The sequence below is a fragment of the Chlamydotis macqueenii genome, chromosome 6, assembly GCF_036417535.1.
Source record: "Chlamydotis macqueenii isolate bChlMac1 chromosome 6, bChlMac1.mat, whole genome shotgun sequence".
Classification (NCBI taxonomy): Eukaryota; Metazoa; Chordata; class Aves; order Otidiformes; family Otididae; genus Chlamydotis; species Chlamydotis macqueenii.
The window spans coordinates 28659156-28674363 of NC_141561.1; the positions used below are offsets into that span (position 1 = coordinate 28659156).

At 38.6% G+C, this 15208-nt stretch overlaps 1 protein-coding gene across 3 annotated transcripts; it reads left to right on the top strand.

Annotated features, from left to right (window-relative positions):
* Window positions 1–538: 538 nt before the first annotated feature.
* Window positions 539–12318, top strand: FASTKD2 (FAST kinase domains 2). 3 transcript variants are annotated; one of them, XR_015258928.1, is made up of 11 exons: window positions 539–1243; window positions 1653–1756; window positions 3237–3345; window positions 4863–4986; window positions 7220–7359; window positions 7670–7842; window positions 8233–8396; window positions 9305–9526; window positions 10463–10547; window positions 11606–11745; window positions 12178–12208. XR_015258928.1 is itself a non-coding variant. In XM_010115752.2 (11 exons), exons 1-11 carry the CDS (start codon window positions 539–541, stop codon window positions 12295–12297), a joined length of 2061 nt encoding a protein of 686 aa, XP_010114054.2. In that variant the 3' UTR covers window positions 12298–12318. The 3 variants fall into 3 exon arrangements, 2 of the variants coding, with proteins under 2 accessions (XP_010114054.2, XP_086607142.1); XM_010115752.2 differs by having other exon boundaries at window positions 11631–11745; window positions 12178–12318; XM_086751016.1 differs by lacking the exon at window positions 4863–4986 and having other exon boundaries at window positions 1653–1730; window positions 11631–11745; window positions 12178–12318.
* The last annotated feature ends 2890 nt before the right edge of the window (window positions 12319–15208 follow it).

A 15208-nucleotide genomic window follows, 5' to 3' on the forward strand; every position in this document is an offset into this window, starting at 1 on the left:
CCGCGGGTCTGCCGCGGCCGCCGGGCAGGCGGCTCGCCCGTAGGATGGCGGCAGGGACAGGCTGTTGGCTGGGACAGGCTGGCGGCGGCCGTAGCCGGGCAGAATTCCGTTAACCGGAGCGGAAGGTTGTCAGTGACGCACCAGGGCCTTGTCAGGAGACGTGCCTGCCTGGAGAAACGTCCGTTAGGAAGAGACTCTCCCTCCCAGCATAGTTTTTGGTTAAAACGGGAAAGGGAGAAAAGAGCAGACACCCAGGATGAGTTAGCCTTATGCTGAGACGTTTGACTAAAACGTAGGAGACCCAGTAAGAATCCCTCTGCAAACCACTTTCCGGGGAACTTTTTTTCCAAATCTTTTTTTTTTTCCTGTAAATGATGTGCATAGATTTGGCATTTTAGTTTAGGAACTGAAAGTTTGGTAACTAATCTGTAATTTCCAATTGTCTTTGCAGATAAGTGATGTTAATCAGTTTCTCCAGGACTGTTTCCACCAATAGAATTTAATTGGACCCCTTACTTTGAGTTGGCAGTTCAAATCTATGCATGAGACATTATCAAAAATGAATAATAAAATAAGTTATTTGTTAAATACTGTCAGATGCATGCATAGATGCAATTCTGTGCTCACTCCCAAATCTTCAGCTACAACAAGAAAGCACATTTTATGGATTGGCAGATACAGGGATCCCCTGGAAAATGTGAACATCAGGAAATTATTTTTAAATATTTCTCCTTCTCTGCATGGATCATCTCTTCGATTTCTATCTCAAAAGACAGATGTTTTTAGCACAGGTGCTAAAATACAACCAGAGAAGAGTACAGAGGCCTTCATGAGCGAGGAGACTCCCCAGAGCTCCTTGGAACTTGAAAAGCTGGATGATTCTGGGAGCTTCAAAGTGAAGCACATAATGGATCATAATGACCAGTTCTTTAATAGTCTCCAAAAATGTACCTGCCCTTGTGATGTACTGGACTTGGCTTCAGAGTCTGCTTTTTCCATTAAGCACTTCACAAACTGTTTAACTACAGTATGGAGGCTCTTCAAAAAACTGTCCGAAGACCAGCAGCGTTACGAGAAGCAGCTGATCTTTGAGCACCCAGCTTTTGTCAAGCTTTGTCAGCAGCTGCTGCAGGACTCCAGAAGGATGACGCGGGGTGACCTGGTGTTCAGTCTGCATGCCTTGGTGAGCCTAGGCATTCCTCAGAACACTCTCCTGGTCCAGACTTTGGTGAGGGTGTGCCAAGTAAGTATCAAAATCCCTCTTCTCATAAGTTTGGGCTGAAACCTAGAGGCTAATTCTGAGAGGCTGTGCAACGTCAGAGAGTTGGGTTACGTCTCTAGTTTAGTCTGATGTTCTATAGAAACAGGGCTCCCATAGTCAGTTTTTGTGTACTTCTAATTTCCTTCATTTTGGAAAGCCTTGCCTGATTTCAGACATTTAACAGAGAGGAAAAGTCTCAAAAAACATTACCCTTTTCAAATCAACTAAATTTGATGTGAGACTCTGTAGATAAGCTTTAATTCTGCAGTTATGAATTTACTTCTGCGGGGGAAAGAGAAGACAACAGGGACAAATTAAGAGTGGTCAGTTTTTCTTTTCTGAAGCTTTTACTATTCTGAAGTAATATGACATTGTGAAAACTCTTTAACAGGAGAAGCTCAATCAACTTGATAACCGATGTATCTCAGTTTTGGCAACTACTTTAGCGGGGCTGGATAAAGACAAGAATGTGAGCGCTCTTCAAGCTGGATTACAGTGAGAAAAATATATCTTTCACATGTTCATATTTACATGTTGTTTGAATATATGTGTTTTATAAATCATGGAGGGAGTGTCTGAGCATAAAAGACATATATTGTGGTTTTAGGACTTAGGTGATCACGTGAGATAACAGCTGTACAAGACTGATTTTTCGCATTGTCTTCGCAGTTTCAAGCAGAAAGGCTTCTGATGGCATAGGGCACTAGACTGCTTTGCAGAGGATTTATATTCTGACTGCAGCTCCACCGCTGTGTTTTTTTTGTGATGTTGATTAAGTCACTTTGCACATTTATGCCTCTGTTTTACCCATGTGGAGAAAGGAGGTAATGAAACTAGCTTACTTCGTGAAGTATTTCGATTTGTTATGATGAAAAATGCTGTTTAACAGCCAGGGAATATTTTTGTTTAATTTAGTAAGAAAAAAATAAGATGAAGATAAGTTTAGACTTTATCTGTGCATCCAGCAAAGCCTTCTGTGTAGTGCTTTATCAGAATAACTTCTTTGGCTGTAATGATTTTTTTCTGGGCCAATGAGATTTATGTGGGTGGCCAATCCGCTCACTCCCATGAGATTGTCTTTACTGAGGCTGTCACAAAACTTGCCATGGGTTAGTACTCTTGGTGCTGTGTCACGTGGATGCGTTAGTGATACACCAAAACCATGTTCTCCTGGAAGCTCAGGTACACACTTGTAAGTTGGTAGAAAGCAGAGATCTACAACTCTTTCTCTGTCTTGATGTATGGAGCTTCTGCCTATTTGCAGGAAGCAATGAATTTTAGAGCAGTGCACTGCCTTAGAAAGTGACACTTCATATTTTTGTAGCTGTACAGGTATATTTAAGGATGATTCAGACATAACTATTACAATACCTCCCTCTGAGCCAGAAAAGGAGGTGCTGGGAAAGCAGAACTCCTTCATCTTGTGGTTATATCCCTCTGTTATTATATCCCCTTCTGTTCCTACAGTCCACACCACTTGAGTTTTTTTTCTCACTTGCACCAAGTTGTTGTCTGTGTCTGTCCCTGAGTTTTTTGCTTGTTTAAGAACTTGCCTGCACATAGATGATTCTATGATAAAAATGTGCTGCCTTTTTTTTTTTTTTTTTTCCTGCAGAAGGCTGTTAATTCCTTGAGGCTTAACAGCACTCACGTCTGCACAGTCATATGTGCAGTCTGGGCAGGTGCCCCTGCTGATAATACATCAGCAACAACACTCATCTATGAGGATAACATTAACAAAACATATATAATTATTTCCGTGTGGGAAAATACCTGTGCTGCAGCTACATCGTGTAGAGTTATGCCAGCCTTGCAGAAGAGGAGGTGGGAGAGGAGCAGGGAATTACAGCTTTAACTTGGGAGTATTATCAGTGAAGGAGAATGAGGATACCTACCTGTTTCTGGTGAAATGAGGAAAGCTCTATTAAACAGTTACTCTCTACAGCTCAAGGCCTTGTGTGTGTTTCTTTATCAGATTACTAGTGGAGCAGCGCATTCCAAGTATCAGAGACATCTTTATACTGCAAAACATGATGAAATGCATGGGAAAAGATGCTCCAGTCTTTCTGAAAAAGAAATTAGAGGTAAATTTAGTTGGAGGCTCATTTTTACTTCCACAAAGCCTATGCTCTTGCATTGTTTATAAATTGTGTATGGGTCATTTCAGACACTGAAAGAGAAAATACAACAGAAAAGTTAACTGCATGTGCTATATGAGTCATAGTCCAGATATAACTTCATGAAGAACTTAAATTGGAGGCTGGGAATATCCCACCATGAAAAGGTGCAGAAAACAATGGAGGTAGTACAAAAGGAATTGAGGCAGTAAAATAGTAGTACCCTCACGTCTTGTTTGGGTTGGGAACATGGTATTTCATTGAAGCACTTACAGACTGTTGTCTAATTCCCTGCTCAGCTTGTGGCTGGAAGACCAGAAGACAGAAAACTAGTCTGTGATGCGCCTGTGTCCAATAATGGTATGGGGCTAGAGGACCAAGGGGAGTGAGATGTCCAGAGAACTCGCCTAGCTCATGGCCTTATCTTTCTCTGTCCCCCTGGGAAATACCGTGGTTGGGAGCAGGCTGTAGATTTTATGGCAGGGCATACTGGGTTTTGTCCCCTGATTTAAAGACAGTTTTTGAAAATTTATTTCAAATGGGGCCTGCTGGTGTTTTCATCACATAGTTGAAGGGCTCTGAGGTCAGAGTTTGTAATAGCATTCATAAGGAAGTAAGGGAAGATACTACTGATGTGAAACTGGGCAAGAATAGAGCAGTGCAGGGGGCTCCTGCAATATGTTAGATGTAAGTAAATGATAAAACCTTGGGCGAAGGTACCACTTTTTACAAGATGGTGAGAAACTGGCCAAAGATGTGGTGGAATATGGAACTGAGAGGGAAGTAACCTTAATTTTCTGAGCCTGCAGGGTGCTGTTTTTAATATTGTGTAATATCTATTGTAGACACATTTTGTGTTTAACCTTTGATATGCATGCAGTAAGAATATTGTATTTTAATAGCCAGTATACTTTGTAATCTCATTTTTACTGTCATTTATATCAATCTAATTACTGCTTTGATAAATGAAGTCTCTTTTATGCATCAGAGCTGACCTGTGGCTCAGTCCACATTTGTAGCTGACTGTTTGTATTAAAGATACATTTGGTGTGTTATTGGATCACTTTGAAGGCTTACAGCTTTCACGCACATCCAAATCAGTAACTGGAGTACTATTAAATAAGTCAACTGTGCCAGTTATATTTCTGCTACTTTTTGAAGAGTTGGTAGAAGGTACATATTCACAGTATTTGGAAATAAGCTTTACTGAGACTTCTTTCTTTTAAAAAAAAAATCTGTATACAGACAAATTGTTGGGAATTTGCATAGTGAAAAGGCTCTAGAACACTTGGTCTGCTATAACTGTGTCTTAAGAAATTGAGAGTAGTTACTTTATGGTATTGCTCTTTGTTGCTCCTTTTTCTTTCATGTAAGTCTGAACAGGCTAAGGAATTTGTGACAGTTTTGGTGCAAATGCGTTCACCAGACAGCAGTGGTAATATACTTGAAGAAGGAAGGATTTAATAATCTCTAATTCACTTTAGATGGCAGTTTTGAAAGAGATAGACCATCTGACTTACCCAAATGCTGTGCGTGTGTTTTTGGCTCTTGTTGCAATGAATTATTGTTCCATTCCAATCCTGAACGCCTGCAGTAAAAAGATCCAGGGTAAGAAAAAAATATGTTTATTAAATTTCCCTTCCTTATACCAAATTCTTCCTAATTATTGTCTCATGTCCCTTTTCTGATTTCCTTTAAAACTCAGGAAACATCTTTGTTTTACAGGATCTTGTAGTAATGTGGAACCATTTGACAAGCAACAAGATAGAAAATTGCTGATCAATAATGAAAGCAAATAGTTCTTGTAGTCTCTGCCCTTAATGTTTACTTGAATTATGTATTTTTCTTGGCATTTTTCTGTGTGCAGAATTTAAGGAAAAGAATTGAATTCTAGAAAGAAAAAACAGATTTCAGATAAACTTTTAAAACAAATCTGAATGGCAAATGGACATCGTACAGGAGAGATTGGTGCCTTAGTGTGATTAGTTTGATAAACTAAAGGGACCATAGTGTTTCCCTGATTAACTGGATTTAATTATTGAATGCTGCTTAATAACTGACCTCCTGCTGCAGCCCAGAAAAAAATTAAATCAAAACTAATGCTTTCACTTCTCTCCATACCTTTACAATACATTTCTTAAGTACGCGTGGTTAGTATGTATTGATTCACGCTTAAAATATGTGTGAATTTGTGTCTAAGAAAACATTAAAATAGCAAAATGGCATTCTTAACATAAATGAACCAGGAGTGTTTGGGATGCTTGTACAGCCTTTACTTGTCCTGGTGGTTCATATATGTTAGGATGTGGTCTTTAATAACATTGGGCTTCGCCCAGAGGACTTTCACCACACTCAGTACATAGGCTAGATGGTATACAGAGTGAGCAACTACTCAGTACTTTTTTTCTGCATTTTTTTTAGTGCATGTTCTCAGGACTTACATGCTGCACATTGTGCAAATGATGCTCTGGGGACATTGTGATTAATTTCTGGACAAAAATGACCCCTATCAGAGGACAGAGATGGAAGAGGAGAGAGGGGCATACTTTGGGCCCCATGGGACAAAGGAATTTTTCACCAGGTTTTGCAGATCCTGTGCTGTTGCTGGGGCTCTCAAAAAGGTAGCCCCTGTTGCCATATCTGGGACCTGACCAGAATTGTAATTAACTTCATAGTACTTACTGAGTTAATTTTTGCAGCAGCAAGGGAGTGACCCAGTGGTGATATTCGTTTTCTAATTATTCAGAAGAGAAAGATTAAGGCCAAAGTGTCCAGTAATATGAGATTCTGTTAGTCTGTTTTCTTTAAGAATACCTAGCATTACAAATCAGTTTATTTGATGCACAGCTCTCACTGGCTTCAATCGCAGTTGTCAGCACTCAGCACTTCAAGAAATGAAGTAAATGAAAATCATTGAGCACAACTCAGAGGAGTTAAATTCAGTTATTTTCCTGCTATCCTCTTGAGTCCTCTGGCAGAGGAAAAGATAAAGTCTAGTTTTGATGGTGCTGATCGCACTATTTTAAGTATACTCTTTTCTTTTGCAGTCACTGTCTTTTATGACTTGTATACCCCTCATTGTAGCAAACAAAGCAGGATGTTCACGAGAAAGCATTGTTCTTCAGTACATAATCTTTTTCATCTCAGGAATAGGTCCATCTTGTGTGGCAAATGAAGCAGCAGTCCTGTGCAGAAGTCTCTTGTCATCTGGCACTCAAGCTGTGTCATCACACTCATATGCCAGGAGGTTATGTTATGGTTCCATGTTTTCCAGTTTGGCATACACTAATGCTTCAGTTTTTGACAGCCCCGAATGCTTTTTAGATGTAGACTTCATATTTGTGGTTTCTTCCAAACCAAATTGGGAAAAAAAAGTAAATTTCATCATGTGCTAATATCTGATTAATCAGCAGCTTTAGATCCACCACTTTGTTACTCCCTCAGCTGATACGGTACAGTGGGCAGCCCAAAGGCTCAATCAGTACTAAAGGGGCTAGACTGAGGGCTTCCATGCTGAGTGCAGGGAGGGCTGAAAATCAAGAATCCAGGAACAGAAGATGTTCTGGGAATACAATCTTCTTCTTTTGTTAATTTGTCCCCTTTTGCTGATTTATCCCCTCTAGCTTGATCGTGACTCAGTTTGGTTTTTTCTACCTCTTAGTTTCTTCCATGTGGTTTAGATTCAGTTGACTTTGCCTAGATAGTCTCAGTCTCTTTCAGAGTTCCTTATCTGATTTTTTTCCCCCTCCTCTATCCCTTAGCCAAACTGTTCCCACAATGTCTCCAACCTACAGCTCCCATTGCTGTGTATCATTTGTCCTTTTTTGCACTTCTGTTACAGAGAATGTCCACGATGCTCCATTTCGACAGTTAATTCTTATTCTTGAAGCTTGTTACAGTCTCCAGTACCGTAATGTAAAACTGTTTTCAGTATTAGCAGACTATGTTAATTCTACTGCCTGCCTTTGGGACAAAAGACAGGTGAGTTTGAGAACAAATAATTTATAGTGGTACTAGTAGAATAAGCAGATTCTGGTGCTTTCCATCTTACCTTTCTTCATGTTTGTGTTTGATCTTTGGAGAACAGAATTTTTAAGAATACGAATCTGATGAAGTTGATACAGTTAATTTTTTTAAAATGTTCTTCTATGTATTGATGAGTAAAGAAACAAATAAAAGAGGTGTTATGGTTTGAAAAATTTGCTTTCATTAAAAATGCCTTTTATCAAATCAACAGGTAGGATCCATTTTACTGGCTTTCTTGACCTTATGAAACTGTCTTTTCTTTTAGATTATCCTTTTTCTTTCTGCCTTTGAGACACTTGGCTTTCAGCCTAGGGAGCTGATGGGTATTTTTGCTGAGAAGGTGACAGAAGACCCTGAATTCCTCAACTTGAAAAACCTTTTGATTGTTCTTCGAGTGTATTCACGACTCAACTATGTTCCCAGAGACCAAAAGCATCTGTAGGTTTTCATTTAGAATGCCTGGTAATATGTGATGTAGTTATTATAGAGTAACGTATGGCAACTAGTATTTGATTTTAGTTGTGAAAGAGTTCATAATCCTGTTTTATTAATCTGTAAGGTAAATTTGCTGTGTCTTTTCACATTTTTTCTACATAGGAATTTTCCTCTCTAATTGAAAATGGAGACCATGGTCCTAGACTGACCAGGCTACTAAATCTGTTGATAAGTAGCTGTATCCTCAAAGAAGAATCAAAAGCTAACGTTAGATTACACAACATATGATTATACAAGATAATAAAGATTTCTAACTTGTATTTTTGTTTGAAAACTGTATTTTGTATAGCCTTTTTTGTGTATTTAGATACTTTTCTTCTGCTTTTGGAAAAGGTTTTTTGAGACTCTTCATAGCAGCTTGAATAAGTACCTCCCTCAGCTTTCCAGCACAGACCTGCTGAAGGCAGTGTATTCACTTTGCCTCTTAGGATGTCTTCCTCATCGTGCACTTGATGAGCTGCTGCAAAAGGACAGCAGGAATGAACTTCTACTGTCAGGTCAGGCCTTACTTTGTCATGTGCTTTTTTAAAAAGTGATAGTCTGCCTCAATACATAATTTGTTGTAATTGTGTTAAAAGTTTAGAAATTAAAGAACACAAACATGATTAATACTAAATTTGAAGTCCTCAAGACAAAGCTAACATAGTGGTGGAAATAGTAGAAATGTGTAAGAGCCAGCCGTTCTATCTTTGACAGGTGTTCAGGTATTTTTAAAAACACAGGAAGTCTTAACCTTTATAAACTAACTTTAGTGTCTGGAATCATGAGTACAAGTTTTTTTTTGACTGCTCCAAGTTATAATGAGGAAGTTTTAATAGTTTGTGGTAGAATTTGGTTTCCACATTGTAGTTGTCTACAGCCAGTAGAATAGTTCAGTAGAGCAGAAATTCAGTGTAGAGTAAAACACCCTGTCTTGCTGTTGAGCCTGCTGTGAGTGAACCTGAAAGCTGTAAAGCTGTAACTGCTTAAAGTGTGCACGGCTTAGTACTCTTACAGTTTCAAAATTATGGCCAAGTCTGATATCCCTTCTTTGTTTTATAAATAGCCTTCTCGTTGTCTGTATTTTATAAATGGTTTTTAAGCATGATGTCTCATTCCATGTTCTCCTTAAGTCTCCTGTAGTAACTGATAGCAAACACAGAGCTCTGTGCAGCAGAGGTGAAAGACTGGATAAATGGGCAGGTCTCAAGACATAGACCTTCACATTATAATTAGTGAACTGATGGTGTATATTTAACAATATATTTAAGATACTCAATAATATTAAGTGAAAAAACAATTGGGTGTTGATTCCTATAATGAAATTAATCTGCTGTGCCAGAACAGACAAACTACAAGTTATAATAAAATGAAAAATTCAGTGAGATGATACATTGGATATGATGTTTTTGGTATCCTTTTTCAGATGATCTTTACAAAGAACAGAAGGAAATGATGCTTCGCTGTGTGAAAACATGTATGGAACTTGATAGCCCTTCCTTTACGAAGCCTGCATTTGTGCCGACCGAGGATATCTCGTCATTAGTATCTCTTAACCTCAGAAAGGCTCGAGAAGCACTGATAGAACTTCTGGGAGATGAGAACATGTTTCGACAAAATGTTCAGCTGCCATATAAATATCATATTGGTATGAAGCCAAATTACTGTCATATTCTTTTTAATGTAGATTTATAATCTCCAAAATAATAAGTTGATAACAACTTTGCATAGGGTGCAAGTGATTAAAAGTGGAATGCATTGAAGACAGAGTCTTTTAACAAATGATGGCCTTGATTGGTGAATCTTCTTTCTAGGATGCTTCTGTTAAAGTATTTAAGTCAATTTACTAAAACTTTACAACTGCTCTGATTTACCAAACTGCTTTGGACTTTTTGTTAAGCATCAGCGAGCAGATGTTAATTGTATGTAAATCCAATACGGCCAGCTGTTCTAGAGAGTTGACATGTTAGTACTAAATCACATTAGAAACAAAGCCGAACAGCAGCCTTCTTTTGTTCTCTGACTCATTTCTTCTCTGAAGCTCTGGCTAAGGTTTGGGTTCTGCTTTCATTTATGAAATGAGATATGATCTTCTTTGACAGGTGATTATTTAACAACATTTGGTTTCTCTTATATTTTGATATTACTTATTTTTTGCCAACCACCCAGCTTACCAATTTTTCTGTATTTGTAATAATTTTCTTCCTAACTATTTCTAATGAGGAATCAGATTACAGGAAAATCTGAGTAGGTATGACAGACTGCAGTCAAGACTAGTTTCCTTAAACTATGATTTCACTCCCATAAAGTTGTATCTACAGTTTGCAAAACACAATTATTTTTTTTCTGGAGATGTGCAAACTACAGCTTTTTATACTGGTTGCAGGAAGGGAAAAGCCAGGAAAATGTAAATTATTAGAGAACAGCAATAAGACAGAGCAGTGACGATGTCTGTTAATTTTTTTAATGAGCTGTTCATTTGAGAACAATTGGAACAATTAATGTTCTAATTAGAACATTGTAAGTAATGTTCAAATTAGAACATTAATTGTAACCTCTTAAGTGTTAAATGTTTTGTTTTCAGATTTTGAAATCAGAATGGATTCAGACAGAAAGAAGGTGCTCCCAATAGCGGCAATAGATGATCATGCCGACTCAAGTGCTCAAAGGTATCTTTTTTGACTGTATATTTTTTTCTAGCAGGCTAGCTTTGTTTATATGTATTCCATCCAGTTAGTTCTCCGGTTTGTTGATCTGGGGAAGCAAAATAGGTAACTAACTTGTTACTTGTGCTCACTGAAGTATACAAAAGTTGCCATGCCAGTTCAGAGCAACAACTCACCCAGCTCACTGCTGCCTTCTAACAGAGCCTAAACCTTATCATTTCAGAGAAAGAGGCAGGACACATAACAGTAATCTGATACTTTTGTAATGGATACAGGCTTTGAAGTATAACTGAAATCCCTTCAAAAATTCCTACATTATCATTTTAAAATTCCACATATTTGTCTAAAATTAAACATTCACTTATTCTGTTAAGTCTCTAGAATGTGAATCTCAATAGTATGTTATGGCAATTAATTCAGCTGCTGAAATATTATTTGAATAAAAAGGATAATCATATCCACATTTTAGGTGATTAATTTAATCTTGTGTAGAAAAATGACCTCTCAGTAACTGAAGTGGGACATATATCATTTAAGTAATGCTTAAGTAGAATTGGGTAATACTTAACGTTTGTGTGCTGGACCACTGCACAGCAATATATTTTGTATAGTTTGCTTTTTGGAAAAGGAAAGCTAATGAATTGTGTAACAAAAATTCACTGTCAGGCTTCCAAGGTATTCAGCTTTCCTTACCCTTCCAAGGAGGTTTTTATTGTAGGAAGTAACTAATTCGGAATATTAGCAAAGGATCAAAGTAAATGCAAAAGCTGTCAAAATAATGTAGAATTTTGAATGATCTATTTCCTTCTCATTGTGGAAGAAGTGGAAATCTAAGGCCTTAATGCTGATGTAGGAATTTGGGTAGAGGCTGGTACTGGTATGAAGCTCAGAGAAGAAGAGAGGGTCTGCATTGCTTAAGTCTGGAGAAGGAAATGGATAGTGAAATTTGTGCAGTCCTAATATTTTTGCCTACCAGGGAGACAGGTATATATTCTGTAGTGTTACACGACAGCATTGAATGATTGTCTTAAAAATGCTTATTCTGCATTTGTACAATGGAGCCTTCCCTACTCTTCTTGGTTGTAGATTGGCTTTTCTCTTTGTTCCTCTGTCTGCCTTCTGTGTGGGTACAACGCACCCCCAAGGGAAGCTAGCAATGAAGAAGCGGCATCTAAATAAACTGGGCTATCATGTGATTCTGGTAAGAGAGTCCTGTTATTCTCTCTGTTTCGATCCCGTTGCCAGCAGAGTGATGAGTACTTTTGTTTGGTAGAACAGGCCTTGTAGGGCATTTTGAGCCTTCTCCAGAGTGGTAGTTGTATATTGTCTCTACTCAGAACGTAATGGTGGTGTCACTTGGGAGAAAGGACAGAGGAACTCTAAAAGATAAGCTAACATTGACCATTACTGACAAAATAAATATAATCATACTTCAGAAAAAAAAAAAGGCACTGAATCATTTTGTACATAAAAAACAATGTGACTTTGGCTTAATTCTCTGCTTTTTAAAGAATGAATGATTCAAGTCAAGTGACTCCGTATAGCCGTCCCATCACTGAGTGCTCGATTTATGGGACAGGGTAGTTTGCTAAAGACAAGAGAACTAATGTGGCCTTTCCTTTCTTTCTTCCAGGTGCTGAACAAGAAGTTCCAGGAAATGACAAATGAAGATGCAGTTGAGTTTTTGAAAGGAAAAATTTATTCAGAAAATGCTTTCCCTTTTTCTGAAGTGACTATGCAGGATAATAATTAAAATAAACTAACAATTTTCTGTTTCCTGATCTCTCTTTTCCTGTGTAATTAATGTACGTTTTGAATGGAAGAGACAATCAGTTTGATACAGAACTGCCTACTCCAAAGTATCACAAATTGACAAAAGCTTGTAAAGTGAACAATGTCTGCTGATGGTGAGATTTTTCTTTAGTGGAAGGAACTACTTAATGCAAAAAGCATCGTGGCATCTATTGGTGTTGACATTTTAAAATTTTATCTTCACTTTGCTTCCCCTCCTTCATGCCCCAAGTAAAGTTTCACTCTTATCTTGAGCTCCGTCAGGGAAAGGAACTGACCATTTCAAGTGCTATTGGAACCTGGCCTAGAAATACGCACTAGAAGGAGTCCCCAGACATCCCACCCCCACCATCCCCTGTGTTAATCTTTATGGAGAGCTATAGACTGTAAGAGTAAATAAATCAGACTAAGAGGTATATTAAAAAAAAACGAAGTTATGTGAAAAGTTTCTGAAGAAATTAATCTCACTTGATTTTCAGAAGTTCAGGACAATAGTGGTTCTGTTAGCTGTGTGCTTTTTCTTTTGAACATTTCACTTCACTGCTACTGTAATAGATTTTTGAGACTTCTTGCTACAAGAACACAGGTCTGGCATATGTTCATAAACTGAGTCTTGCTCTCTGTTTCTAATATGAGTGTCTCCACAACTAAAGGGGTGTTGCAATGCACATATTTGTTCATTAAGTACTGTGATGCACCTCCTCTGACCTGTTAAGTGGTGGAATTACGCTGTCAGCCCTAGAAGTTCAAAGCAGCCAAAGGCCTTTGAGCTGAAGGAGCAGAAAGAACTGGTACATCTTTTCTGTTCTTGGTAACATTTACTGGTAAATTTGTTGTGCTGGAGTTGCTGAACTAGTTAGAGCATTAAAATGCTCAGAAAAATGTATATTTGCCAACAACAGCTCACTTTTTTTTTCTGTGGTGTAATCAGCTCTTCTGTCACAATTTTGCCTCAGCCCCAATCTACATGAAGGGAAACAGCAATACTTTTCCAAGGAACTGTGTGCTACCAAGCGGTGGTGCCCTTGCTTCACTTGATAAGCTACAGGAACTAGGTTCTTTGTCTTTCTGAAGAAGTGTGGACACATGGATAAGGCATTACAATGATGAGATGAAAAACGTATTACAGTGATGAGATAAGGTGAAAAGAAATAATGTACTTTAAAAAAATTCACTGCCCAACTTCTTGCAGAACATGTAGGTAGAATACTGTGCCCATTTAAGAAGGGAACTGCAACCAAAGAAGCGTTGTCACAGCAGTCTGACAAAAAGCAGAGCTCACTGTTCGGCATTTCAGTCTCTGAAATGCAGCACATGTAGGGAAACAGATTTGATGCAATTGTAAAAAATAACCAAAGCAGAGTTAATCTGCTTGACTTGATGAGAAGTTTGTTGTGCCACTTTTTTAGATCTTCTGCTTTTAAGAGTACTGTCTGTACAAATTCATCTGTGAAGCAAACTGGTCAAAGCCATTGTGATGTTCTGAGCTGGCTGACTGACTCATGGTCCCAGCCTGTGGTGGAGGAGGTCTGAAACACTCTGTGCTGGAGAGCTGGGTGGTGCTCAGAGATGTGTTTGAGGAAGCATTTGGTGCAGTTCAAAGCTGAAGCCCTGCAAACCAAGCTAATGCAGTGTCAGCTGTGACTCTCACCTGGGTTGGGCAATTGCTTCCTCTGCTTCAAGCTGTTCAGTCAGGCCCTCAGTAGCAGGTACGTAGCTCCCATCTCTTCAGGGACAAAACACTAGGCAGGAAAGTATACTGTCCTCTTGGGTGCCAGCAGGCTGGATGGAATTCGCCAAAAGTGGGCACAAAATGGCATAGCATGTTACATTAAATTAGCTGATCAACATATTTTCTTTCTTTTTTTGAACACCTTATGAGTAGATGCAAACTTACACAAGCAGTATGGAAGCGTAGTAGTCTACCACAATAAGCACATTGCTTATTAAAATAATTTGCTTCATGCTACCTCAATTTATTATCATGTCGCCTACACCAATTCATAGTTCCAAGCAGTATGTAGCTGCTGCCACAGAGACTCCAGGGCTGTGGGTTTCTTGAATCTTCACATCTGCTAAAAAGCTACTCTGCTGCAATGTCTGAAATAAGCCCAGGTTTCTCAGTTGTCCAATTCACGTAGTAAGGGAGATCTAATCACCTGTTTTGTGCATTACAATCTGTATTTAGAATGCCATTCTCCTCACTCTCCTGAATCATGCTTATTAAAATTAGTAGGAGACTTACAATGAAGATCAACAATAATTATTTTGCTCTGGTAATTGTGGGGTTTGTGACTGCATGGATTGTTCGGTGCGAAAGGTGCAAAAACTCCTTCTTTAAGCAAAACAGATACTAAACAGATGTTTTCAGCTGACCTGCCAGTGAGGCTAATGGGATGCAAGCTGCACATTTCTCTACCATTTTCACAGTCTACCTGCAGACCCAGGAGTATATGTTTCCAACCTTTATTCACAGTTGGAACACTAAGTGCAGTGGCTGGAAATTTTTTCTGAACAAGGAGTAAGGAGCCACAAAGCTGAATATGGCTTTATTTTGTGCAGCTCATGGGCGTATCTTATTAACGGATGGAACCTGGGCATTTGCTGTGGTGTATGACTCACTAAAGGTGTTTCAAGGGTGTATCTAGCAAGGCCAAGGTTCTCAACTCTATGTAAAGTGAAAATAGGTAATTTATTAAATAAACTAAATTACTGAGGGAGGGGAGGGTCTTTGATGAGTTGAAGATTTGTTAAAGAAGATAAAGCAAGTATAGGGCTTAGAGTAATTATGTAGATATGACTTAAAGACAATGGACTCAGCTGCACAGAGCTACCATGTATTTGACCAGAGTCTCATACGAAGGCAGGCCAAA